We start from the raw sequence: 27,066 nt of genomic DNA on the forward strand, positions 1-27,066 counted from the left end.
TACACACACACACAGACACACACACAGTTCTTCCAGGAGATGGAAATAAAAATCCATTTCTTTTCAAATTTCTGAAAAAAAAATCTTTTCCACATAGAATTCTATATGAATTTTTCTTTTCTTAAAAAGAAAAGCCAAGGAGATAAAAGGGAAGTCACTCATTTTTGAACAGATTAGTTTTTAAACAGAGTACAACTCTTGGGAAGATACTAAAAGTTGTGGTTTCCAAAACCTAAGTGAGAGCAAAGAAAAGGAGATCTTGAATACCCAAAGCCAGTCTTGAACCAACAGCTATGCGACAGTTTGCATTTGCAGAGTCACCTCACAGCACATGGAGGGCTGCCTGTGGACAACTGTCAGTTGCTGTTCTTTGATGTGAGTGAACATACTGAAAACAGATTTCTACTTGACAAATGGTGCACACAGAATGTGACCTATTCAAATTTAAAAGTTGAAGGTCTGGCTCCCACAATGCCATAGTTGATTTATATTTAGACCCATGACTTTAAAATAGGAAATAAAGTTCAAGGAAAATCATTAAACTAGTTTCTCATCTGGTTGTGATTTTTGATATTAAGGACAGCTACTATGGGGCAGCCTTGTAAGGAGACAGCCAAGGCTTGTGATCCGACAGTGAAATCCATGCATTTAGCATCTTGTTATGGACTATGTCCTCCTGAACAGGAAAAATTTAAAGTCCTCTTATATATGAGCCACCCAAGTCTGGAGTACGCTTCTCTAACTGCCTAAATAGAGAAAATAAACCTTGCATTCATGATTTGAAGAAACAAATGAATAAAGTACTGTACAGCCTCAAGAAGAAATGAGCTATTGCTGATCGAAATGGAACTGTGATGCCCTTCCTGTCTTACAAAGAGCAGTTGCCAGCAGAATGAAAACTCAATAGTAATCACATCTCAATTTATTGTGAACTCTAGTTCAAAGATGTGGAGCAAGGGAGGTGACCATGAGATCAGGTAAGGGAACACAATGGTATACTTTTTCTGTCATGGGAAGCCAGTAGATAACATTTTTAAAGGGAAAAAAAATCAAGAAATAGAAATCTCTTAATATCATCAAAATTAAAAAATAAGGAAACAAGAAAATCATCAGTATTAGAGCTTTAAAGTAAAAGGTTTTTTTTTTTTCTAATATATACAATAGAATGGTGTGATAGCTTGAAAGGAAATGGACTGACCCCGGAGTGGCACTCTTAGGAGGTGTTCCTTTGCTGGAGTAGATAAGCCCTTGTTTAAGGGAGGAAGTGTGTTACTTTGGGGGTGGATTTTGAGGTATCATGTATGTTCAAGCTACACACAATGTCTCAGACTACTTCCTGTTGCTAGGACAAGATGTAGAACTCTCAGCTCTCTCTGCAGTGCTATGTGCCTGCACGATACCATGTCTCACCACAATGATAATGGACTAAATCTCTGAACTTTAAACCACCACCTCAATTAAATATTTTCCTTCATAAGACTTTCCATGTCAAGGTGTTTCTTCACAGCAATAAAAACCCTAACTAAGACAAATGAAAACAGGAAGCTGCTACTTTATTTTATGGACATTATAGAAATAGAATCTATTCAAGTGCATATGTGTATTCCTTTAGTGTTTTTTATTAATTAGAATACATAAGGTGAGTTTCCTTTAGGCAAAATTGATCGTATGATAGGCACTTGAGTGCAGGAGATAAAGGAGTTCCTTTCATTCAAACTTTATGTAATTCTTAAGAGACCAGTAAGACAGCAGATAAATCAGCAGTAGAGCAATATGCACACTATTATGTGGCCATGTATGTTTTATATTTTATTGTTTTTAATTGAGCTATACATTTTCCCCACTCCCATTCTTTCCTCTTCTCTCTCCCCTTCCACCCCCAAACCTATCCCCCATACTCCTTATTTACTCAGGAGATCTTTTATTTTTCTCCTTCCTAGGAAGATCCATATATTTCTCTCTTAGGGTCTTTTTGTTGTCTAAGTTCTCTGAGGTTGTAGACCACAGGTTGGTTTGTCGTTGTTATTGTTCTTTCATGCAAAAAGCTACTTTTGTGTGAACACATATTATATTTGCCTTTCTGGTTCTGGGTAACCCCACTCAATATGTTTTTTTTTTCTGGTTTCATCCATTTACATGCAAATTTCAAGATGACATCATCTTTCACTGCTGAGTAGTACTCCATTGTGTAAAAGTACCACATTTTCTTTTTCCTTTCAAAATTGAAGGACGTCTAGGTAATTTCCCGGTTCTGGATATTATGAAAAATGCTTCTATGAGCATGGTTGAGCAAATTTCTTTCTGGTATGATTGCACATCCTTTGGTATATGCCTAAGAGTAGTATTGCTGAATCTTGAGTAGATTCATTCCTAATTTTCTGAGAAATCACCATACTGATGTCCAAAGTGGCTGTACAAGTTTGCACTCCCACCAGAAATTGGGAAGTGTTCCTCTTACTCCACATTCTTTCCAGCATAAGTTGCCGTCATTGTTTTTTATCTTGGCCATACTGACAGGTATAAAATGATGTATCAGAGTTGTTTAGATTTGCATTTCCCTGATGGTTAAGGATGTTGAGCATTTCCCTAAGTGTCTTTTGGCCATTGGAGATTTGTGGTCACACATTTTAAGATTGGAAGGGAAGTCAAGCAAGGCCTGGTATAATAGGTCGCATACCACATGACATCCATGGTTTAATTTCACGAAAAGACGGGGTAGTAAGGACCTGGTAGCTTTGCTGTGGTAAGTTAATCCTTTGGAAACCAATAGGTACTACTTATATTATTGCTTGGGGCCTCAGAAACAAGGTATATAAAGGGAATATATTTAGGGTCCTGGGTTACTTTGATAAGGCAAATGCACTTGCATTTGTATTCATCTCTTTTTAAAACTATTTTTCTGTCCCAGGAAAGCAGGCAAAGGCTAATGCTAAACCAGAAGAAGCTTATTAAAAACATATAATCCCATAAATTTATACATTTTAATAAAACTATATTATGTATACATGTATATATACATATATCTAACTATATCTAACCCTATTGCCTGGCAATAAATGTTGTCTTAACTTATTATTTGTTACTTGTTAGGAAACATCTTAACATCTGGCATAGTCACTGATGCGAATCCTGAACTATGTTCAATAGAGAGGCCCATCAACAATTCCCTCAGCCTTCAATCCTCCTTTGGCATTTGGGGAAAATGTACACGGGACAGTAGAAAAGCACTGCTCATTAATTCTTCAACAGTTAATAAACATATCTTTTAAGCTTTATGAAAGAACTATACCTGATTCAATTAATTTTGTAGGACTCAATGATAAATACACGGGGATTTGGTCTATAACACTTACTTCAGTTGTCTAAGTAAATTATTTCCTCTGGGTGGTATGTACACACAGAGCATCAGAGACGCTTCCATCGGGATTTCCTAATTTTGCTGTAATATATTGACTTCATTGGTGGTAATATTCTATTTTATTTAGAGAATAATCAACTTTCTTCACCCTTTAACCAATCTTGTTTCAATCACTGTATTTTCCCTGTTCATCTAGCATAGTCAAGTTTCTTTGAAATACTCAGCAACTTGGGAGCAATGGTGTCTTCTGACCTAAATTTATGTTTTCTACTTGATTAAAGATGATAAGGTTCTATAATCTGAATCAAATTTACTACCCATACATATGTAAAACACACCAGAAATTTTGGGGAAGTTCTCTCTGTATCCTGTCTATATTCATTAGTCTTTCCTAGGCCTTGTCTTTTCATACTTTGAAGTAAGTTGAAAAATTACAAAAAAAAAAACTTACTAAAATGAAAACGTAAAGTATTATTTAACTGACTTTAAGGAGTGAAAGGAAGTTTTACTTTGTTTCCAGTAGTGAATATACCATTCAGGTTACTTTTATACAGTGGAGACAGGAACTGAACAGCCAACATTGAGTGGAATATTTCTCTTCCCTTAGACTTAGGATCAATTCTAAGGATAAAAATATGAAGTCAAACAGCGAAATCTTTGGATTTCTGAGGAAGACAAAACATAAAGTGGGTTTTGAAAGGTTTCACATATTTTTGTTGTTGTTTTGATTTATTTATTAAAAATAGATTTTTCTCACATACAGTTTATCCCAATAGGTTTCTCATCCCTGCACTTTTCCAAACACCTCACCCACAATCCTGTCTCTGTATACACTTTCCCTCCTTCTCCCATTCGAAAAGAGCTGTCTTTCGAGAGAAAACAACCAAACATGACAAAAGAGAATACAACACTGAAGCTGGAATAGGAACCCATCATGTGGAAAAGGGTCCAAGAGCAGGCAAGAGTCAGAAATTCTTCAACTCCCACAGTTAGTAGTTCTGCAAAACTAGGCTAACAGCCATAATATCTATGCAGAGGATCTAGTGCAGGCCCATGAAGGTCCTGTGCCTACTATTTCAGTCTTTGTTAGCCCATATTTGCCTTGCTTAGTTGATTCAGTGGGTCATGTTCTCCAAGTGTCCTTCATCTCCTCTGACTCTTACAGTCTCTCTTCCCCTCACCTCATCCTCCAGTCCTAAGAGAGGGGAGGGTACCCTGCCCTGTGGGAAGTCCAAGGCCCTCCTCCCTCCATCCAGGATTAGGAAGGTATGCATCCAAATAGAATAGGATCCCAAAAAGCAGTACATGTAGTAGAGAGAATCCCAGTGCCATTATCATTGGCTTCTCAGTCTTCCCCAATTGTCAGCCACCTTCAGAGGGTCCAGTTTGATCCAATGCTCACTCAGTCCCAGTTCAGATGGATTTGTGAGCTTCCATTAGCCTAGGCACGCTGTCTCAGTGGGTGGACCAACCTCTTGTGGTCCTGATTTCCTTGCTCATATTCTCTCTTCTTACGTTCTTCAGCTGGACCTTGGGAGCTCAGTCCAGTGCTCCAATGTGGGTCTCTGTCTCTATCTCCATCCTTCACCAGATGAAGATTCTATGGTGATATTCAAGATAGTCATCAGTCTGACTACAGGACACAGCCAATTCAGGCACCCTCTCCTCCACTGCCCAGGGTCCTAGCTGGGGATATCAATGTAGACACTTGGGAACCCCTCATGAGCCAAGCCTTGTGCCGACCTCAAAATGGCTCCCTTAATTAAGATATCTTCTTCCGTGCTCCCATATCCGTCCTTCCTCAACCATCCCACTCACCCAAGATCTTCCCATCCCTCTCCTTCTCCCTTCTCTCCCCCACTGGATTCTATTTCCTCACGACTTATAAGACTATTTAAATTGTTCACCTGGTCTTGATTTAACTTTGGTATATGGTATTTATCTAAGAAATGTCCATTTCTTTTACATTTTCCAATTTTGTAGCATACCCTTTTGTAATAGGACCTAATGATTTTCTGAATTTCCTCAAAGTCTGTTGTTATGTCCCCCTTTTAATTTCTGATCTTATTAATTTTCATATTCTCTCTCTGCCATTTGATTAGTTCAGATAGGAGTTTGTCAGTCTTGTTGATTTTCTCAAAGAACCAGCTCTTTGTTTCATTGATTCTTTGGATTGTTTTCTGTGTTTCTATTTTGTTGATTTCAACCATCATTTTGATTATTTCCCATCTTCTACTCCTGGGTGAGTCTGCTTCTTTTTTTTTCTAGAGCTTTCAAGTGGGCTGTTAAGTTTCTAATGTGAGCTTTTTTTTGTTTGTTTGTTTGTTTTCATTTTGTGGGCACATAGTGCTATGAACTTTCCTCTTAGCACTGCATTCATAGTGTCCCATATGCTCGCGTAGGTTGTCTCTTCCTTTTCATTGAATTCAAGAAAGACTTTAATTTCCTTCTTTTTTTCCTCCTTGATCCAGGGGTGGTTCAGTAGTTGACTGTTAAGTTTCCATGAGTTTGCAGACTTTCTGGGGGTGAAATTCTTGTTAAATTCTAACTTTACTCCACGGTGATCTAATAAGACTCCAGTGTTTTGTTTTGTTTTTTTTGTATCTGTGAATGTTTCCTTTGTTACCTAGTATGTGATCAATTTTTGAGAAGGTTCCATGATATTCTGAGAAGAAGTTGTATTCTGTTCTGTTTGGATGGAATGTTCTATAGATGTCTGTTAAGTCCATTTGATTCATTACATCTGTTAGTTCTCTTATTTCTCTGTTAAGTTTCTGTCTGGTTGATCTGCCCATTGGTGAGAGAGGAGTGTTACAATCTCCTTCTATTAGTGTGTGGGGTTTGATGTGTGAAATGAGTTCTAGTAATGTTTCTTTTACATATCTGTGTACTTTTATATTAGGGACATAGATATTCAGGACTGAGACTTCATCATGATAAATTGTTCCTTTGTGGCCGTTATGGTCCCCTTCTTGTTTCTGATTTTATTATTCTTTCTTCACCTTTTAGTTAACTTAGATAAGAGTTTGTCTATCTGATTGGTTTTCTACTCCTGAATTGGGGTTGGTATGCAACAACTTCTTGAGGATGGAAGCCAGGCGGGGATGGTATAGGAAATGGGTGAAGATGTGGGCAGTGAGGCTTAATATTTCACAATTTTGATATAGTGAACTTATTCAGTAGTATTTTCTGAGTCTACCAATGTGTCTGCATATAAGGATAATGCAATGTTCAATGTAAATTTGTGTTTTAAAACTTGCACAGCTATGTATTTTCTACTGAGGGAAAATTTAAAGTTACACATTATGTGGTTCTTATTTACCCTGAAGTAATTTAAATAAACTTTTATTTATCTGAGTGTTGATGTCTTTTGATAGCCTACTATTTTTGAAAAATAAATTTTAATAGTTATATCAGAATGTTCATTTAAATCTGAATTAAATGAATTATTTTGTTACATTAATACTAACACTAAGTACTATAACCAGGGAAAAAAAAGATGTCCCAGAATTTGTTCTATGTGTATCAGCCTCAACTAGAAAAAGAAAAACATTCTCAATAGCAACAACAAATTATGGCTAATTACACTATAATGTTTTAAAATATAAAAGTTTACAATAATAAGTGGTATTATATTAGAAAATTTGAAAACAATCCTGAATTTTAAGGTACCAAGTTTTCTACATCAATAACTATTTCTTCTTAGTGTTGAATGAACAAAGTACTTTCAAAAGTATCATCAAATATAAATTGATTTAAGTGAAAATTCTCTTTAATTAGTACAGATTAAGTAATTGTAAAAACAATAATGTGTGTTGGGTAGGGAGATGACTCCTTGAGTAAGAATGCTGTTTTTGCAAGTCTGGGGACCTGAGCTGAAATCCCCAGACCCCACCAAAAGAGCAGAGTATAGTTACACCTGGCTACATTAATTGAGGACTAGGACAGCTGGATTCTCATACCCACCAGCCAGCCAGATTAGACTAAATTTTGGCCTTCCTGTTCTGTGAGGATCCCTATCTCAAACAGTAAGGTAGAGGATAATAGAAAAAGACTCTTGCATTCCTACTCTGGTCTCCACATATTCACTCACTTGCTCATAAGAATACAGAACACACACATATACATACAAACAAACAAACACATGTCGTAGGAGGCTGCTTGTTCATTCCCTGGCTGCCCAGACTCCCAAAATAATCACACAGAAACTATATTATTTAAATCACTGCTTGGCCCATTAGTTCTAGTTTCTTATTTGCTTACTCTTACATCTTAATTTAACCCATCTCCATTTATTTATATTTTACCATGAGGCTCCTGGCCTTCTGGCAAGGTTTCAACATGTCTGTCTCTGCTGGCTGCTCCATGGCTTCTGTCTGACTATGCCTCCTTTTTCCCAGGATTCAGTTTAGTTTCCCTACCTACCTCTATTCTGCTCTGCACAGGCCCATGCAGTTTCTTTATTAACCAATGGTATTCACAGCATACAGAAGGGAATCCCTCATCAAACACATACAGAAATAAACACATAGATAAATCATTTTATATTCTTTTTAAGGAAAAGGCAATTATATTTTCCTTAATATGATACTAATTAAAGATTGTAGATGTAACTTTCTGCAAATGTTGTTTGCATGCTTTTATTGGGATGAAATTTGAGTTGACATTTTATTATTGGTATGTACATGTTGGAACAACTGTTCCAAGTTCATTTAGTAAAATAACTTGAAAAAAGAGCCAAGCCTATTTGACAGTTATTGAGTAGCTCTCATATGCCAAGGCATTTTTTACATTATGGCATTTCATGCAATTGTTTTAGAGTTGAAAGAACTGGAGCTCAGCATAATAGCTTATTGTTCACATGGGATGTCAGTCAAATTTATAAATTAAAGTGATTATAATGTTTAAAATCATAATTACTTCAACATCTATTCACTGTTCCGCAACATTTGCTTGTGGTCTACTGTTTCCTGTCCTTAGTCTGTTCCCTAGACAAACTTTGACTCTTTTACCATTTAAGATTATATATATTCTGTTTTTAATAAAGAGACAATTGTAACTCTCACATGCCGTGCACCGCGGCCTCTGTCTGTGCTCTATGCGCTAGAACGCAGTTCACAAGCTTTGGGCAAGGGACTGGAGGTTGAGAATACACACACAGAGACAGACCGACACACAGACCTTCCAACACTGGTACCAAAAGCCCCTCTTTCATAGCACCATGGAGTCTTAAATACACTGCAGTCAATGGCCAACAGGTGAAAATCCCATCCTCTGATCCTCTAAGCTAAGCACAGCTTCTAGTAACTTCAATTAGAAGGTTCTAGCAGGGAAGAGCAGCTGAAGGCCAGGACTTAATTGGTCCCAACACTCACATCCAGTTTTTAACTCCCATTGTCATTTTTTGATCATTTACAGAAACAATTTCCTAGCTATAAGTAGATAATATTTTGTGTTATCATGCCTATCCATCTAAAATTAACCCTAGTGATGGAATTCTGTGGCTGTAAACAAAATGTTATGGAAGCCCACAGGCCACATGGATGCTATTTCTGTTTTTATTCTCATTGTGCTTCTTAATCACTTATTTAGGTTCTCAAAATCAGATATTTTCCTGTCATTTCCATTACTGTTTTTTTTTTTACATTTGGAGGCTGACAGGTGACTGTAATTTATATACCTGTTATTTAGCACTTATCATGTAATTAATTAATTTGTTATTTGTGTCTCAAGAGACTACATTGAAGTATACATTTGAGTACCTCTTCTTAACTACTTAGTTTATCACTTCTACTTTAAATTATTCAATGAATATTTACTGTGTTTTCTATTCCAAACAATAATATACCACTTGGATCCAAAGTTTTGAACTTAAGAGAAATAGGCTTATCTAGTAGCACAAGCAATAATATTGAAAACAATTTTAAATCTTTTAATGGTTCCCCGTGACTATTAGAAAAGAGGACCCAACAGATGTCATGTGAATGATTTTTTAGAAGAAGATTGTTGGCATATTAAGTTAACATAAGACTAAGCTCCTTTCCTTTTATTAAGGCTGGGCAAGGCAATCCAGTTTGAGGAATAAGCTAGCAGGAGCCAGCCAAAACAACAGGGACAGTTCCTACTTTCATTGTTAGGATTGCCATAAGTAGACCAAGTTACACAACTGTCACACATATTAGAGGACCCAAGTCAGTTCCATGGAGGCTTCCTGGGTTTTCCTTTAGTCTCTGTGAGTTCCTATGAGTTTGGTTAGTTGTTTTATGGGTTTTCTTTTGATGTCCTTGTCCTTTTTGACTCCTAAAATCTTTCCTCCTTCTATTCAGCATAATTCCCTGAGTTCTGCGTAATGGTTGTCTGTGAGTCTCTGTTATCTGTTTCCATCAGTTACTGGATAAAGGCTCTGTGATGGCAACTGGGATAGTCACTAATCTGATCACAAGAGGTGGCCAGTTTAGGCTATGTATCCATTATTGCTAGGAGTCTTAACTGGGGTCATATTTGTAGATTTGTGGGAGTTTCCCTTGTATCAGGTTTCGACCTGACCTTGGAAAGGACCTCATCCAGTACATTCCTTCTCCACTCACCAACCTAATCCTTCAAGTTCTCATCCCATCTTGCCACCAGTCCACACAGAAGATCTTTTGTGTTTCCCCTTCCCAGGGAGATCCACGTGTCCCTTCCTTGTTACCTAGCCTCTCTGGGTCTGTGAATTGTAACATGGATATCCTTTACGTTACAGCTAATTTATACTTATAAGTGAATACATAACATGTTTATATTTCTGGGTTTGGGTTATCTCACTTAGGATGATTTTCTATAGTTCCATCAATTTGCCTTCATATTTCCTGATGTTCCCCCAACCAAAGAATGGAAAATGGGATACACTTACAATGGAGTATTACTCAGAATTTTGCTTTTGGTCACTTTACTTTTATCAAATAGAAAATATGAATGCATATGGAATTCTGGGGTTCTCAAAATATTATTTTCAATACTTTATTTAAATATCTAAAGTCTGCACTCTATGTACTAGACCCCAGTTCGTGAGCTTTGGGCAAGGGTCTGGAGGTTGAGAAAACACAGATGCAGAGACAGACTGACACGCAGACCTTCCAACACTGGTACCAAAAGCCCATCTTTAATAGCACCATGGAGGCTTAAAGACACTGCAGTCAATGGCCAATAGGTGAAAATCCCATCCTCTGATCCTTTAAGCTAGGCACAGCTTCTAGTAACTTCAATTAGAAGTTTCTAGCAGGGAAGAGCAGCTGAAGGCCAGGACTCATTAGTGCCAACACCCAGCTATGAATAATAAGCAGGTATTTAGAAAAGAGATTGGGTTTCACCTGAGACATATAGTTCTAAACACACACACACACACACACACACACACACACACACACACACACACGTGCGATAATGAATACAGAAACTACTTTAATACTGATTAAGAGGGACAGTAGGCCACTGAAGAATTGAATATAGCTAGGAAGTTTTCTTTGAATGATGCTAAATATAGTGTTATATTTAGAAGTTGTAAATGCAGTAAAAGTCAACAAAGAAAATTTATGAAGAGAAACAGACAAATATTCAAAACGGAGTAAGCATATACAAACCAAGAAGAAGAGGAGTTTCTAAATAAAGAGGATATTTGAGAAGGTTATACAGAGTGGTGATCATAGATTCAGGAAGGTTGATTCCATTGGTGATGACATCAGAATATCTTTTTTAAAATACTTAAATTTTACAATTGTACAATCTTAATTTAGACTAAAGGAAAGCAGACTTCCCTTGAATTTATTTGTAAATTTGAAATTCAATTATTAAGTGTCTAATGAGATACAACAGTGAGTGCAAACACAAAATCAGTGAACAGGACAAAAGAGAGCACATTTCTGGCCTCTTGAGTTTCCCCTCTTCAGGATCTGACAAATAGCAATCAACAGTATAAGAACTAAATTTGGTGAATTCATTATAAATGACAAATAGAAAGAGTAAAGAATGAATAACACAGGGATGAGGGGAAGGAAAATGCCAAGGGAAAAAAAGCCAAACAAATAAACACAAAACATTACTATGTTTTAAGAGCAGAATTATTTTCAAGGATAATTTCTGAGCTAATTTTCACATGGAATTCATGATATTGATGTCTTTGGTCCAAGGTTAGATATTATTATTAGTATATTACCTATATATGAAACTTCTGATTTTATTTTAATCTTATAGATAAAATACCCATGAAAAATAAAAATACAACAGCCTGAATTTTGACAGTTAACTGAGGTCTGAAACATATTTACAAGTAAGTGAGAAACTGCTGCTCTCTGCCATATGGGAGTAGAAAGTTCTGGGAAAGCATTCCCACACAAATTTTTAAAGCTCTAAACAAGATACACAGAGCAATTATTTTCAGACAGAACAACATGAACGCAGTGAAAATGTGATCTATAAGAATAAGTGAAACAACATGATCAGCCACAAAACAAGCTCTACTTTACTCAGATGTATACATACATACATACATACATACATACAACGTACCTACATGTACAAATAAACATATGCATGTGTTCCTACTTAAAAAATAAGATAATCAAGTAGATCATTGCAGTTTCACTGAATTGAGAAAACAGAAGACAAAGATTTATTTTCAGAGTAAGCAGGTGAAAAAAAAGGAATTTGTAGAAAAAAGGGATAAATTAAAAACCCTCATAATCTACTCTGAGGTCCTTAAGCTACTTGCCTGCTTAACATTTTCACATACAATTGATAAGAGTACATGAAGCTAAGCAAAGAAAAATGATTCCGGAGAAAAACATGCACAAAATAAGAACCAAATCTTTTGTGCATTTAGAAAAAAAAATATTAAGAGCATGTAATGGAAGGATTTTATTCAATGCCTCAGGTAATTATTAGGGACTCCAGAGAGGCCACTTCAAAAATATGGACATCAACCAATTCCACAGTGCAGAAAATACTGACAAATAAAATGTGACCAGCTAGGGTACAAACATTTACAACCACCCTGTCAAGCCTTCACATCTCCACACCTCCATATATCTAGGTAGCACAGCTCCTGGGATAAGTGGGAAAAGAACGATGTGCAAAGTTATTCCAGTTTCTAGCTACTTTGAATAAAGAGATAAAGCTTCTATGAACGTAGTTGAGCAAGTATCCTTGTGCTATGGTAGAGCATACTCTGGGTATATACCCAAGAGTGATATAGATGAGTCTTGAGATAAATGTATTCCCAATTTTCAGAACAGTTGACATATTAATTTCCAAAATGGTTGTGCGAACTTGCACTCCTACCAGCAGTGGAGAGTGTTACTCAAGTGTAAAAACAATGACATCACAAAATTTGCTGGCAATGGATGGCAGTAGAAAAGACTATCCTGAGTGAGTTAACCAGAAAGACAAACATAATCGGTGCCTAGGCCAACTGTCATCAGAGAGGCTTTATCCAGCAACTGAAGAAAACAGAGTCCAACAGCCAAGCTTTAGACTGAGCTCTGGGAATCCTGCAGAAGATGGGGAGAAAGGATTGTAGGAACCAGAAAGGTCAAGGACACCACACACACACAAAAAAAAAAAAAAAAAAAAAAAAAAAAAAAAAAAAAAAAACCACAGAATCAACTAATGTGTGTGCAAAGTGGTTCATGGAGAATGAATTGCCAGTCAGGGAGCCTTCATGGGACTGCATATATGCTACTCTTGTTTAGTTTGTTTATCTAGTGGAACTTCGAATAGTGTGAGCAGAGATTGTCTCTGACTCTGGTACCTGTTTTGGGAACCTTTCCTTCCTACTGGGTTGCCTCATCAAGCCTTACTGAAAAAGGAGATGCCTAGTCTAACTGCAACTTGATAGACCATGGCTAGCTGATAACTCAAAGGAGACCAGCCTTTTCTGTTGAAAAACAGAGGATGAAGAGAGGATGAAGGGAGGGGAAGGAGAGGCGAAAGGTAAAACATTGTCAGCATCAGATTAACAGGCTGATCTTTTCATAATTTCTTAGAAGCCAGGTTCATGGTGGCAGGGGGTTGTGGTGGCAAAGAAAAAAGGCTGACTTTATCATGATGTGTGTCTATAGAGTTGTGTAGGCCCAAGTCTTATTTGAGTGTGGAGTGGTCACTCCTACTGTGTTCTCTGAAAAATATCTGAGATATGGGCAATGCTCTATTTTGCTTTATCCGGCTTGGAAGTACACAATTACTTATCTGATAACAGCATGCAAATTGATAAGTCTATTGATAAGAATGCTGAATTTGTTATGTTTTATCCCAATTTTATTATTTCTACTATTAAAAATTTCAAAGGCAATAAAAAATAATTTCTGTTTGTTCAACTTTTTCAGGCAGCTTCTTTTTTTGTCAAATATTTAGATGATTTCTTTTCGTATTACTTTATAAATAATACCCTTCAAAATTTCCACTTCCTTCCCTCCAGCTCCCCCACTCACACTCCCCGTTTCTCTCCAATCCTAAGAGAGAGCAGGGTACCCTGCCCTGTGGAAAGTGCAAGGCCCTCCCCACTCCATCCATGCTCCCCGATTTCTTTTCGTATTACTTTATAAATAATACCCTTCAAAATTTCCACTTCCTCTCCTCCTCCCACTCCCCTCCAGCTCCCCCACTCACACTCCCCTTTCTCTCCAATCCTAAGAGAGAGCAGGCTACCCTGCCCTGTAAAGTGCAAGGCCCTCCCCACTCCATCCATGCTTAAGAAGGTATGTATCCAAATAGAATAGGATCCCAAAAAGCCAGTACATGCAGTAGAGACAAATCCGGATGTCATTATCATTGGCTTCTCAGTCTTCCCCAACTGTCAGCCACATTCAGAGGGTCCAGTTTGCTCATTCTGTCCCAGTCCAGCTGGATTTGGTGAGCATCCATTGGCTCAGGCACACTGTCTCAGTGGGTGGACCAGCCCCTAGTGGTCCTGACTTCCTTGCTAGTTCAACTCCTTAGCCATTGGCTAGCTTCTTAAAGATCTTTTGATAGACTATTTGTTTCCTTTATTGTGATGATGTATGATTGAAATGTGTCTGCATTTTCTACATGAAAATTCTGATTTACCCAGTCCAATTAGATACTGAGGGACACACAGCTTAAATCATTGTAAAATATAAAATAAAATAAAATAAATTGAAAAATATATTGCTATAAATTTTTTATTATGGTTCTGTTCTATTTGGGTTTAAATTTTGTGTTTCTAATGAAGGAAAACATTATAACTCGATTATTTATAATGTTGTAACCTCAAAATCATTCTATATTAAATAATTGATGTTCATTTGAGAGTCATCAGTAGTGTTGTTAGTGTTCTCAAGAATTGTATGTGCTCATGGAGGTGCCTGTGTGCCCTGATGCCATCCTGACCTATTGTTTACCAGCTTTTGTAAGTTGCATTCACTGTTTTGTTCAAGCTGCTACAGTCCCAGAGCAGAATAAAATGCATCACTCATAAGTAGCGGATTAAGGAAGCCTGAGGTCAAAGTGCAAGCACATCCAGTGTCTGACTAAAAGTGACTTTTTGGTTCCTAGTAAATGTGTTCTTGGCTAAAGAACAAGTTGTTTAAAGGGGTCCTGGGAGGCTTCTAGGTTTTCTTTTATAAAAACTCTACCTTTTCCTTATAAGAATACCATTGATGGGAGGGGACCTAAGGACTTTTTAAGGTCCCATGTCCTGATGAACTCAGAGAATTAAGAAAGCAACATAAATACTCTGGGTTGAGATCACAAAAATAAAGTCAAATAAAAAGTATATATCAGTTACCAAGTATTGACAACAGGATCTCCTTTCTGTATTGCCATATTCAACCCAATATATCTACTTGTATCACAGATTGATGGTAGAGGTTATTTTCATTTTCTTTGTCCTAGAAACAACTGATGAATTGAATTTTGTTTATTTCCGCTGTCCACTAACGCAGCTCCTAGTCATCTGTGGCTCTGAATATGTTATGGCTAGTGTATCTAAAGAAATTCATTTACTTTAGTTAAACTTGAACATCAATATGAATCTGTTGACTACTAAATGGCAATGCTAACCCACAACATCCATTTCTGGAAACTATCTGGTAATAGGACATCTGATTTTCTATTAATCTGCCCTAAATTTATATAATTGCGATGTGCAAGATTTTTTACACTGAAAATGTATTTGCAATTTGATTTTTGTAGCATCCTTACATTCCGAATACATTTTATTCCAACTGTTTCTCATCACTGTACACACACACATATGCACATATACACTGTTGAACATAAGAATAGAATAAATGTTTTAACTTTTACTGTTGTATGAACAATATGATATGTTTTCTGCTTGGGTTGTCACTGTAGTTGCTTATTTTGTTTTCTTCAAAGTTTCAAATCAATTTATACGAGAAATTCCTATTGTTTATGTGGGGATTGTCATTATGACTAATACTGTACCCATTCTTTTATGATTCTGGCTATGCTTAATATCATTTAGACACTATTCTCTCAGTCTCTAATGTCCTATCATTTAGTATTGCTGATTAAATTAGAAATTAGATCCTATATGTAAATAGTAAGTGTTCTCAAAAAGAAAATTTCAGCTAAACATGGTGGTAAAAGATTGTAATCACAGTTTTGAAATAGAAGTAGGAATATTAGAAGTTCAAATCTATACCCTTGTGCATAGTAAGTTTGAATACAGTGTGAAATATAGAAGACACTGACCCAAAACACCAAAACCAAAATCAAGATGATATCAGTAGTTTTCATATTTAAACTTTAACCATAGATGTGATTATCTGATAAATTAATTGCCTTACTATTTTCATTCTGTATTATCAATTTAATACTCTATTGCTAATTTATTCTTAGGATATTTTGAATATCTTATCATTTCAGGATCATCAAACAATTTTGAGAGCATGGGCTGTGAAAGATTTTGCTCCAAATTGTCCTTTGTATGTTCAGATATTAAAACCTGAAAATAAATTCCACATTAAATTTGCAGGTAAGCTTTGGTCTTTACTGACAGTCTTCGAATTCTTCCATTAAATTCTTCCAGACTCTTTTGCTACTTATTGTTTACATTTATAAAGTGAGTGACAATTCATTAACTCATGGTCCTGAAGGGCAGAAAAGATTCTCTTAATTATTTACTTAAAATACAAGAATTTCTAAGATGCGATAATATAATATTTGAGATGAATCTTTCTTTTGACATTTAACTTGCTGTTTTTATCACCAGAGTTTACTGTGCATGTTTTTAACTTTATTTGTACTTTTAAACGAAGCTGTGAATAAGTTTAATGTTCAGTTCTCTGCTGTATTTATTACTCAAAACACAAATTACATTTATCTATAGTATATTGCAGTGTGATACATTAATATGCAATCTTTAATTTGAGTTATAGACTTAAAATAATTCAAGCATAATTTAAATCTTCTGTTTTGTGGCTTTAGAGACACCATTTTAAAAGGATACATTGGCTAGGGAGATCATGCTTTGCATCCTTAGTTAATTGAACAATAAAATTATATTTAATTATTTTTCCCTAAATCCTTTTGTGGGAGAAAGGCACAATTTTGTGTCTGATCAATAATTCATGTACTTTTCTCTGCAATCATAATGGGCGTGTACTGTATTTTGTTTATTTTGTTTTAAGTTACCTCAACAATCAAAGCTTAAATAATTATTAAAATGTAAGTCCTTTAAGCAACATGACACAAGTTATTTTGCACACAATATATCCACATAACTTAAATGCTGACTTGTTGGCTTATTATACTGAAATAAATATTATAAATTAATTTTAAATAATAAGAAACTAATGAAGTGGTGTTACCGAGTTAGTTCTACCATATCCTGACCGTATCACAAATGACTCAATCAGTTGCTTTTCAGAAAATGTATGTAGGACAACCTAAAATACCGATTCTTTATGCTGTGTATTATTACACTTTGTAAGATCTTTAGAAAATACTCATTGCAGGAGGTCTGATTGGAGTGGTCTGAGGTGGTGGTTCCAAGGCTAACAAAGCTGAAAAATAGACAGGAGAGTCATTCAAGAAAGATGCCTTTGTGAGGGAAATGGAAAAGTATATGTGAAGTACCTCATTAGGGTTTTTCCATAGTCCTGTTTGCAGTAAACATTCATATTTTTAATTCCTATTGACAAATTTAAAACACCATATTAGGGTAGCATTAATGAATGAGCAGTAGTCAAAATATTAAAGTTTTTAATCTGAAAAGCTCAGGTATGCAAATTACTATTCAGAGTGATGCTTTCCTTTCTTACTGAAAAGTTGCCTCTGTCCACCATATAGGGTTAATGGTGAGGATTAAAATATATTTGGAAGACTTAACTATCTATTGAATAATAATGGATTTAAATCATCAGGCAATAGATGCAGGTAGTATGAAAAGCAACCCATAATTTTGAATGTGAGATAATACATACTCAAAGGCTATATCCACTCTTTTGCACTTTCCTTATATGTTCATCAATAATATACTTCCCATAGATTGATCACATGTGTTGAAATAGTCTATAAGCAAGTCAGGTGCTACAGAAACTCTTCTGTTGATTTTCTTTCAGATATTTCACTTGACATTATGATTATAAACCTACCAAGATGAGTCCATTATTTCAAAACTCTCTTCCAAGGGTTCATCTCAATATTTCTTATTTTGACACATGTTGAAATTCTGCTTAATAGTGCTTTAAGATTTTTTATAGTTGAGATTACAACATTTCAGATAGGAGTCTTTTTATAGTATTAAAGATAAAAGCATTATAGTTTCACTACATTGTCATAAAAATATTAAAGCTGATGTATGAAACTCGCAAATTAGTATAATTCATTTCATATCTCAGCAAGAATTTGAGAAGTAACACACTTTTCATAATAAAAATCAATGGATAAAACTGTCAGCTTGGATAGTATATTGCTAAAAAGATGGTCCCCAAGGAGCCAAACTTCATTCCACTAATATGTGGTCTTTTCGCCTCTGTGCTGCGTGTGTGCTGTTTAGCTCCTTGTATGAAAGGAAAGAAAGAGGAAATATAAGACCCATCCATCATTGTGCCTGATGGTTATCTCCCAGGAGGTACCCCAAAGTAGTAACTATTTTGTATATATTTTCATATCTCAGATGTCAGGTGGAAATTAGCAGTTTCTTTGCTCAAATGAAGAAATGCTAACTTTCTTTTACAATCAATTTTTGAATATTTTTTCGTTTTGGGGTATTTTTGTCAGATTTGTTAGATTAAATTCAAATGATAATTTAGCTTTAGTTATGTTAAATCTATTTTCATTGAGAAAGGTTTTCAGTAATTTTGTATTGTGACAATTGGCACTGAAGCCTATATATAACACAGATTATTGCAGCATTCTATAAATAAGAGTGATGGAGAATGTGGCTGTGTGACGTCTTTACTTTACTTCAAATTTACCCAATAATTCTAGTGAAGCCTCTCCTGATCAATATTCAATCTAACAACATCCATAGAAAATTTATGCCTCCATACTGTTGAAGACCTCAAAAATTACTTCTCTTCAGTTGAAAAACCCTGGTTGGAAAAATGCAAAAGTAAAAGTTCAGATATAGACATACAACTACAGAACATTTAGTCATACTGAAATAAATCTCATGATTGCCTTTTCTGTTTGCATTCCAAACTTATTTAAAAGCCTGGAAACACATGTGCACAGACCAATAGACACAGACAGACAGACAGACAGTCACAGACAACGTACATACTATAAGAGGAATGAGAGGGAGAGGGGGGGTTGTGAGAGGGAGTTGCTTGTATTTCCTGCTAGAAAGGAGAAAACCTTGAATGAATTCCAATCAGCTTTACAAACAAACTGCATTCTTTTACTCATGAGCTTCATCTACAAGAAGTTCTTTCTTTCTTAGCTGATGAAGTTGCTTGCCTTTTAATTGCAAGGAGGATGAATGTTGTAGGATAATGTTATAGGGATGACCAGCAGGTAAGCTTAGGGTAACTATGTAATCCCATTACTCCCAGTAAAATGTTAGAAGCTCTGCACACACTCATATCTCTTTTCTTTCTCATCCGATTTTAAGTCAGAGAAAAGATTTCAAACTCAATTAGCTAATGAAATTATGAATTCTCCATAAATTTCATTTTTGATGTATTAAGATATTTTGTATGTAACATAATCTGACTGTAGTTAATGAATGAAAATCACACCCATATTTCTAAGTGTTTACTGAATGAAATACTTTCTACTTCACAACTACAACAAATCCGAAGTATGAATCATTCACTACAGTTGTGGGAGTTAGCTCTCCACTAATTACAAAGCATAATTACAATAAGAAGTTAGATGTGAACAAAAGTAAATATACATTTAACAGTACTTTTGACAGTGTTATAAGAATGAATTTTATTAGCATGACTACAGTTGCAAAGACATTATTGTAAATAATGCATGCGTACAACTCTTATGTTATGGAGAAATAGTTTGATTTAAAAAATTGAAGATTATATTTCATCTTAGAAACTACGTGGATTTTTTTCTTTTTGTGAACCCTTAGATGTTTCAGTACCTCACTTTTGCTCACGCAGAAAAGAGAGTGTGGAACATGTCCAAGCAATATAAATATTGGAAATTAACTTAGCTGTTTCTAAATAGCATATGGTTATGCAGGCTTGACTTTCTCCAAATGGTAAAGTGTGATATTTTCAAGCAGAGTGATTTCTCATTTCCCATGTCACACCCACATAGACATTATCTTAAACTTTGCTTCTGCAACCTGCTTAAGAACATAACGCCTTGAATGTCTGTACTTTCAAAATATAGAACATAAGAACTTTGAAATTCTTGATGTTTCTAGATGGAACACTAACTATTCAACAGAAGGCCATGTTCAGTACTCTCTAGAGAATTTTTTGTTGTTTTAAAAAATTCAGCTTGCACTTTACTGGTTATTAAGTAACTAAAGTTTTTGTCCAGTCTATATTTCTGATTCTTAGCAATTTGTTTTATTTGCTTAAACTTTCTGTGCATAAATACAGATACACAATGCACATACTACACACAGACAAACATACCCACATGTTCAGATACATGCCTGTTACACACTCATGCTTACACACATATCTACAAAGACACACATGCACAGGTATCCATATATAAACACACATAAACATATACACATAAATCCATATATGAACACAATAGATTCATACTTTAGCAAGATTCTCCAGAGAAGAAGGTTGTTCAACTTCATAGAGCTATACTAAAAATTTTAATGTATGAACAGATTAATAATAATACTATTTATCTAGTGCATATTCATGGTTTTAATATTTGTAATACACTCTTAATTCTACATTTTAAAATTCAGTATTTTCTGAACATTTCTTGTAAATTTTTGTTAAATACTTTAAATTTAAATACCTTTAACTTTAGATATGTTAACTATTGTACAGAACTCATGTACACCCTCAGTTTTCTACAGATTATAAATTTCATATTTTATATACCATGCCATGTTTTGTCTAAAAAAAAAAGTTATGATTATATATGTTTTTTAAGTAAAATATATTCCTGGATATCATTTTTGCTTGTCATTTTTTTTAAAAAGGAGAGCATTTCCTTTTCATCTTTGTGGCCTTTGCAATTTTGATAAATGATTTTAATAAATTAGCCATCCCTCTAACTAAGTTTTTTAACACCTGAGTAAATTGGTCTTGCAAAATAGGTTTATCAGGTGGTGTTTTTGTAGGCCACTTATAATTTAATTAACTTATTGCGCTTTTATAATTCCTTTCTTACAATTTTCAAATGTTTGTATAATTCTCAAACACTCAAACTCTCATGAGGTTCTGTGCAGAGTAAAATATTTTGTCCCATTTGGAAATTTTCCAGTGTATTCTGTTCAGGGCTGAACTGCAGTCTTCAGTTGTTGACTTCATTCTTTTGTTCACATGCTTTGTAAAGAGTAGTTACTTGTTCTTTCTTTGTCCTTTATTTACTTGTTCAAAATGCATCTGGGATCCCTTGTAAGAGAAATCTGTTGTCTCCACTAATGATAAGTTTGCACAGCATGATTGATAAGTGTGCAGAGTGTGCTCTGTATTTGGAAGAAAATATAATTCATTTGCATCATACTCTAAAATTGTGAGTGAGGTAAGATGTCAGGAAACTGTTTCTAGTCACTATCTCTTTGGAGACTTAAATCTATCATGTCTCCATCTATATGCTTTAGCTTCTGTGGCTAGTTCTTGATGATTTCTTCACATTTTTTTTTTTTACTCCAGGAAAACTCTTCGGGGTAAACAAACAGGACGTGACAGATATTATGAGATGTTTTATTAACACATTACTGATTGTCTTGGACAGTCTTATCATTCTTCAAAGACACTTAAAATTGTGCCTTAGTAATTATAATTTATTAATGAATGGGAATTTTTCTGGAAGCAATGAGAGGTTAACAACAGTCAAGGGAAAGCACATATAATTTAAACTAGATAAAAAATCCTCACTCCAGGGAATATGGAGTGAAGTGGCAAGGTTAAAAAGCACTCCTGGGAGGGATTTTTTAGGAATCTATTATGGCTATTCAGGTGAAAGATGCTGAGAAATTTAATTGAGGTTGTGAAAATAGAAAGAGAGATAGAGGACAGATTCATAAACCATTTCATTTATTTCTTCATCAATTGTGAGAACTGAGGAGAGTGGGGAAGCATTGTTCTTTCTTTGCAACTATAAGGTTTTAAATCTTCACAGTTGGTAAGATATCTAACATATCTATTTGCTAGTTGATTAATAGCTGCTTCAGTGTCTCTACATTAGGTTGTGTGAATCTGCTATGCTTCATCTATCGATGGATTGTGCAGTGCCTGACTCCCTGTGTGTTTTCACTGCATTAAACAGAAAACATAGAAATCCAATAAGGATATTTAGAGTTAATAGTATATAATTCCATACTATGTAATACAAGACACTTCAAAATGTATTGTATTGAGTAGCTTCTGTCTGGTTGCACACATTCAAAGAAGTTTCTTTTTGAAATATACATGGAAGAATTCTAAAAGAATCCATAAATAAGGCAAGGAAAACTGAAAAATAAATATCTCCTGTATATTTTTTGGATGTTAGTTTTTTACTCCATAAAGAGAAAAATCTGTGAAAACAACCAAGAATAAGCAGAACTATCCCCAGAACTCAAGGAGATCAGGGAGAATTTAACACTTAGAGACTTGATGGAAGGGACACTGGACATTTGGTAAGAGATGTGCCCAGAAACACTGAGCGATACTTATAGTGAAGTTACTCTAAATTGTTTTGTTTTATTTTTGCTTTGAGATGTATTAAAATACTATTCTAATCTTAATTTAAAATACTATGAATTAATTTTCCGTTAGTTTCATAGTATCTCATGAGTGGTTATCTGAGAAAACTGATCAAGACTGAGCAGTGGACACATCTCATCTGAGGATAGACTTCATTTTCAATGTGAGCACTTGTCAGAAGGTAGTGGTTCTTGACTGATCTAGAACTGGGGATTCTTCTTCTAGAAGTAATATTCCATTCTCCACCATGTGGTCCATTTTAAAGACTTTAATTTGCTTCCTCAAGGCCACATGGTGACATCTATTGTAGCTTTAGCTCTTTAAAACTAGGGACTGGCAGCACCTTTTTAAGGTTCAATTTGTTCATTTAACTGAAAGATAAATAACTTACCTTTGGTGTATAAATGTGCACCACGTTAATACACTCAGTGTCGGCTCTCAAGGATATTAGATAATATATGCATAATAGAGGGCCAGAATTTTTAATATCATATACGAATTCTATCAATCAATGAAGTGTCATTGCAGAAATCAAAAGTTAATAAACAACAATAAAAAGTCAAGGCCTCAAGTTATCTCATGGATTCTACCAAAATAATTGACTACATTTTCAAAGAATAAAAATTAAATATAAATAGGTTATAAAGTAATATTCAAATAATTAATATAAAGTACTGTTGCCCACACAAGAAGAACTTTTATACTTATTTCCCCAGCACTGTGGTGAACAGAGACACAGGTTAGGGCCAACAGCCTATCTTTGGGTTCAGGAACAAACACTTTCTCAAAGGAAAATGGTGGAATGATAGTTCAAGATACTTGACATCTTTTGGCTTGCATAGGTGTGGAAATCTGCATATATGTGTTTATATACCACTCACACTTACACATACACATGGACCCATACAGGAGCAAATTATAATCTTACTCTTCATATGAACCAATGTAAAAAAATGTTCCACAAATAAATATAAAATCATACATATGAGCATGAACATAAGAGCATACATTTTGACCAAATGATGTTTATTGCTCTAATGCAAGAAACTAAAATAATTAAAAATCAGATCAAATTTACCTCTTTACCATATTAAGATGGAAAATAAACGACATATAACAGTCTGAGTTAATGTCTGTCTTTGTGGTTAAGGTGTGTTTCTTGTAAGCAGCAGAATGATGGATCCTGCTATGGCATCCAATTTCTTAACCTGTGCCTTTTTATAGGTGAATTGAGAACATTGATATTAAGTGATATTAATGAACAGTGATTGTTAACTCTGGTTATTTATTTATTTATTTTGGTGGTAGTTTGTGTGTTTCCCTTCTTTGGGTTGTGCTTGTAGAGGGTTGTTAGATGTCTAAGTTATTGTGGATGTTGTTGGATTCCTTGGGTGGTGATTTTCCTTCTATTACTTTTTGTAAGGCTGGGTTTGTGGCTACGTATTGTTTAAATTTGTTTTTATCCTGGAATATTTTGTTTTATCCATTGATGGTGACAGAAAGCTTGGCTGGCTGTAGTAGTCTGGCCTTGCATCCATGGTCTCTTAGTTTCTGCAGCACATCTATCCAAGACCTTCTGGCTTTCAATTGTTTCCATAGAGAAGTCAGGTGTAATTCTGATAGGTTTACCTTTATGTTACTTGACCTTTTCCTTTGCTGCTCTTAATATTCTTTTTTTATTCTGTATGTTTTGTGTTTTGATTATTATATGGCAAGGGAATGTTATTTTTTGTTCTGTATGCTTCTTGTACATTCATAGGAATATCCTTCTTTAGGTTGTGAAAGTATTCTTCTATAATTTTGTTGAATATATTTTTTTCTCAACTGCAATTCTTCTCTTCTTCTATCCCTATCATTCTTATTTTTTATTGATAAAAGGAGAATAAAAAAATCTTTCCACCTCCTCCGAGCCTCCCATTTCCCTCCCCCTCCTCCCCCTCTTCTCCCCCTCCTCCCCCTCTTCTCCCCCTCCTCCCACTCTTCTCCCCCTCCCCCCACTCTTCTCCCCCTCCCCCCACTCCTCTCCCTCTTCCTCTCCAGTCCAAAGAGCAGTCAGGTTTCCCTGCCCTGTGGTAAGTCCTAGGTCCTCCCCCCTCCGTCCATATCAAGGAAGGTGAACATCCAAACTGGCTAGGCTCCCACCAAGCCAGCACATTAAGTAGGATCAAAACCCCGTGCCATTGTCCTTGGCGTCTCATCAGCCCTCATTTTTTGCCATGTTCAGAGAGTCCAGTTTTATCCCATGCTATTTCGGTAACAGTCCAGCTGGCCTTGGTGAGCTCCCAGTAGATCAGCTCCACTGTCTCAGTGGGTGGGTGCACCCCTCGTGGTCCCGACTTCTTTGCTCATGTTCTCCCTCCTTCTGCTCCTTATTCAAGGATAGCCTTTGCTGGAAAGGCTGCGGAGGACGGGGTACCCTCATCCATTGCTGGTGGGAATGCAATCTTGTGCAACCACTGTGGAAGTCAGTGTTTCGGTTTCTCAGGAAATTCGGGATCAACCTACCCCTGGACCCAGCAATACCACTCTTGGAAATATACCCAAGAGATGCTCTATCATATGACAAAAGCATTTGTTCAACTATGTTCTTAGCAGTATTATTTGTAATAGCCAGAACCTGGAAACAACCTAGATGCCCTTCAATAGAAGAATGGATGAAGAAAGTATGGAATATATACACACTAGAGTACTACGCTGCGGTAAAAAACAATGACTTCTCGAATTTTGCATGCAAATAGATGGAAATAGAAAACACTATCCTGAGTGAGGTATCCCAGATCCAAAAAGATGAACATGGGATGTACTCACTCATAATTTGTTTCTAGCCATAAATAGGGGTCACGGAGTCTACAATAGGTGAACCTAAAGAAACTGGGTAAGAAGGTGAACCCAAGGAAAAACATATAGTTATCCTCTTTTTTTTTTTTAAAGAAAAAAAAATTCCGGCCTCCTCCCAGCCTTCCATTTCCCTCCCCCTCCTCCCACTCTTCTCCCCCTCCCCCCACTCCTCTCTCCCTCCCTCTCCAGTCCAAAGAGCAGTCAGGGTTCCCTGCCCTGTGGAAAGTCCAAGGTTCCCCCCCCCCCCACTCCATCCAGGTCTAGGAAGGTGAACATCCATACTGGCTAGGCTCGCACAAAGCCAGAACATGAAGTAGGATCAAAACCCAGTGCCATTGTCTTTGGCTTCTCATCAGCCCTCATTGTCTGCCATGTTCAAAGAGTCCGGTTTTATCCCATGCTTTTTCAGTCACAGTCCAGCTGGCCTTGGTGAGCTCCCAATAGATCAGCCTCACTGTCTCAGTGGGTGGGTTCACTCCTCGTGGTCCTGACTTCCTTGCCTATCATTCTTAAGTTTGGTCTTTTCATAGTGTCCCAGATTTCCTGGCTGTTTTGTGTTAAGAATTTGTTGGATTTGCTGTTTCCTTTGATCAATGAGTTTATTTCCTCTATAGTATCTTCAGCATCTGACAGTCTTTCTTCTATCTCTTGTATTCGGTTGGTTATACTTGTCTCTGTAGTCCCGGTTTGTTTACCTAGATTGTCCATATCCAGCCGTCCCTCGGTTTGTGTTTTCTTCATTACTTCCATTTCAGTTTTCAAGTCTTGCACTGTTTCCATTACCCGTTTGATTGCTTTCTCTTGGTTGGTTTCCTAAGGTATCCTCGAAGGATTTTTTCATTTCTTCAAACTTTTTGTTATACTTCTCATCCATTTCTTTAAGGGAGTTTTTCACATCCTGTTTAAGGGACTATATCACTTTCATAATGTTATGTTTAAAGTCTATTTCTTCTACTTCTTCTGGATTAGGTTGTTCAAGTCCTCCTGTTGTATGCTCACTGGATTCTGGTGTTATCATGTTGTTTTCCAGATTGTTGGAGGAATTCTTACATTGGTGCCTGCCCATCTCTTTCTTCAAGTTTTTTTAAGAGAGTCTTGGCCAGAGAGAAGCCCCGCTGAATGGTCAGAAAATTTAGGGGATTGGGCAATGCAGTCTTCTTTTAAGTCTAGTACAGAACATTTGTTGTGTTTTCAACTTTAAATTATATTTTGGAAACCATTAGAGTTACATTATTTTTGTAAACTTAAATAGACTATTTATTCAGAAAAATATACATTTCTTTCTATTAAAAATTAATTTCTGAGACTTAAGCTAAAATGCATGTGATTGAAAATGCACCATTTAGACTTCAAATCCATGTTCCCCTTACAGTCTCATTTAAACACTTAAGATCTTATGAGATCTGAACTCAGTATCCCATCTTTTTCTTGTCCTTTCTATTTCATTTAATATAGTCTAAATGATTTTTTGACTTCATCAAGGCTCCTGTATAGTGTTTTGCAGAGGGTGTCTCAGAGACAAGTTTCACTTCACAAATATTTCCTGGCTATTAT

General features: G+C 35.8%; 1 protein-coding gene across 3 annotated transcripts in view; it reads left to right on the forward strand.

Moving 5' to 3' along the window:
- Positions 1–27,066, forward strand: part of Kcnt2 (potassium sodium-activated channel subfamily T member 2) — a 353,892-nt gene that overhangs the window by 211,662 nt on the left and 115,164 nt on the right. For all 3 annotated transcript variants that reach the window (XM_075988160.1, XM_075988159.1, XM_075988161.1), the window contains one exon: positions 16,244–16,352. In XM_075988160.1, the coding sequence (XP_075844275.1) occupies positions 16,244–16,352 (109 nt within the window). The remainder of the gene's footprint in view (positions 1–16,243; positions 16,353–27,066) is intronic.

This window comes from Microtus pennsylvanicus, chromosome 10 (genome assembly GCF_037038515.1).
Source record: "Microtus pennsylvanicus isolate mMicPen1 chromosome 10, mMicPen1.hap1, whole genome shotgun sequence".
In the NCBI taxonomy this organism is placed as follows: domain Eukaryota; kingdom Metazoa; phylum Chordata; class Mammalia; order Rodentia; family Cricetidae; genus Microtus; species Microtus pennsylvanicus.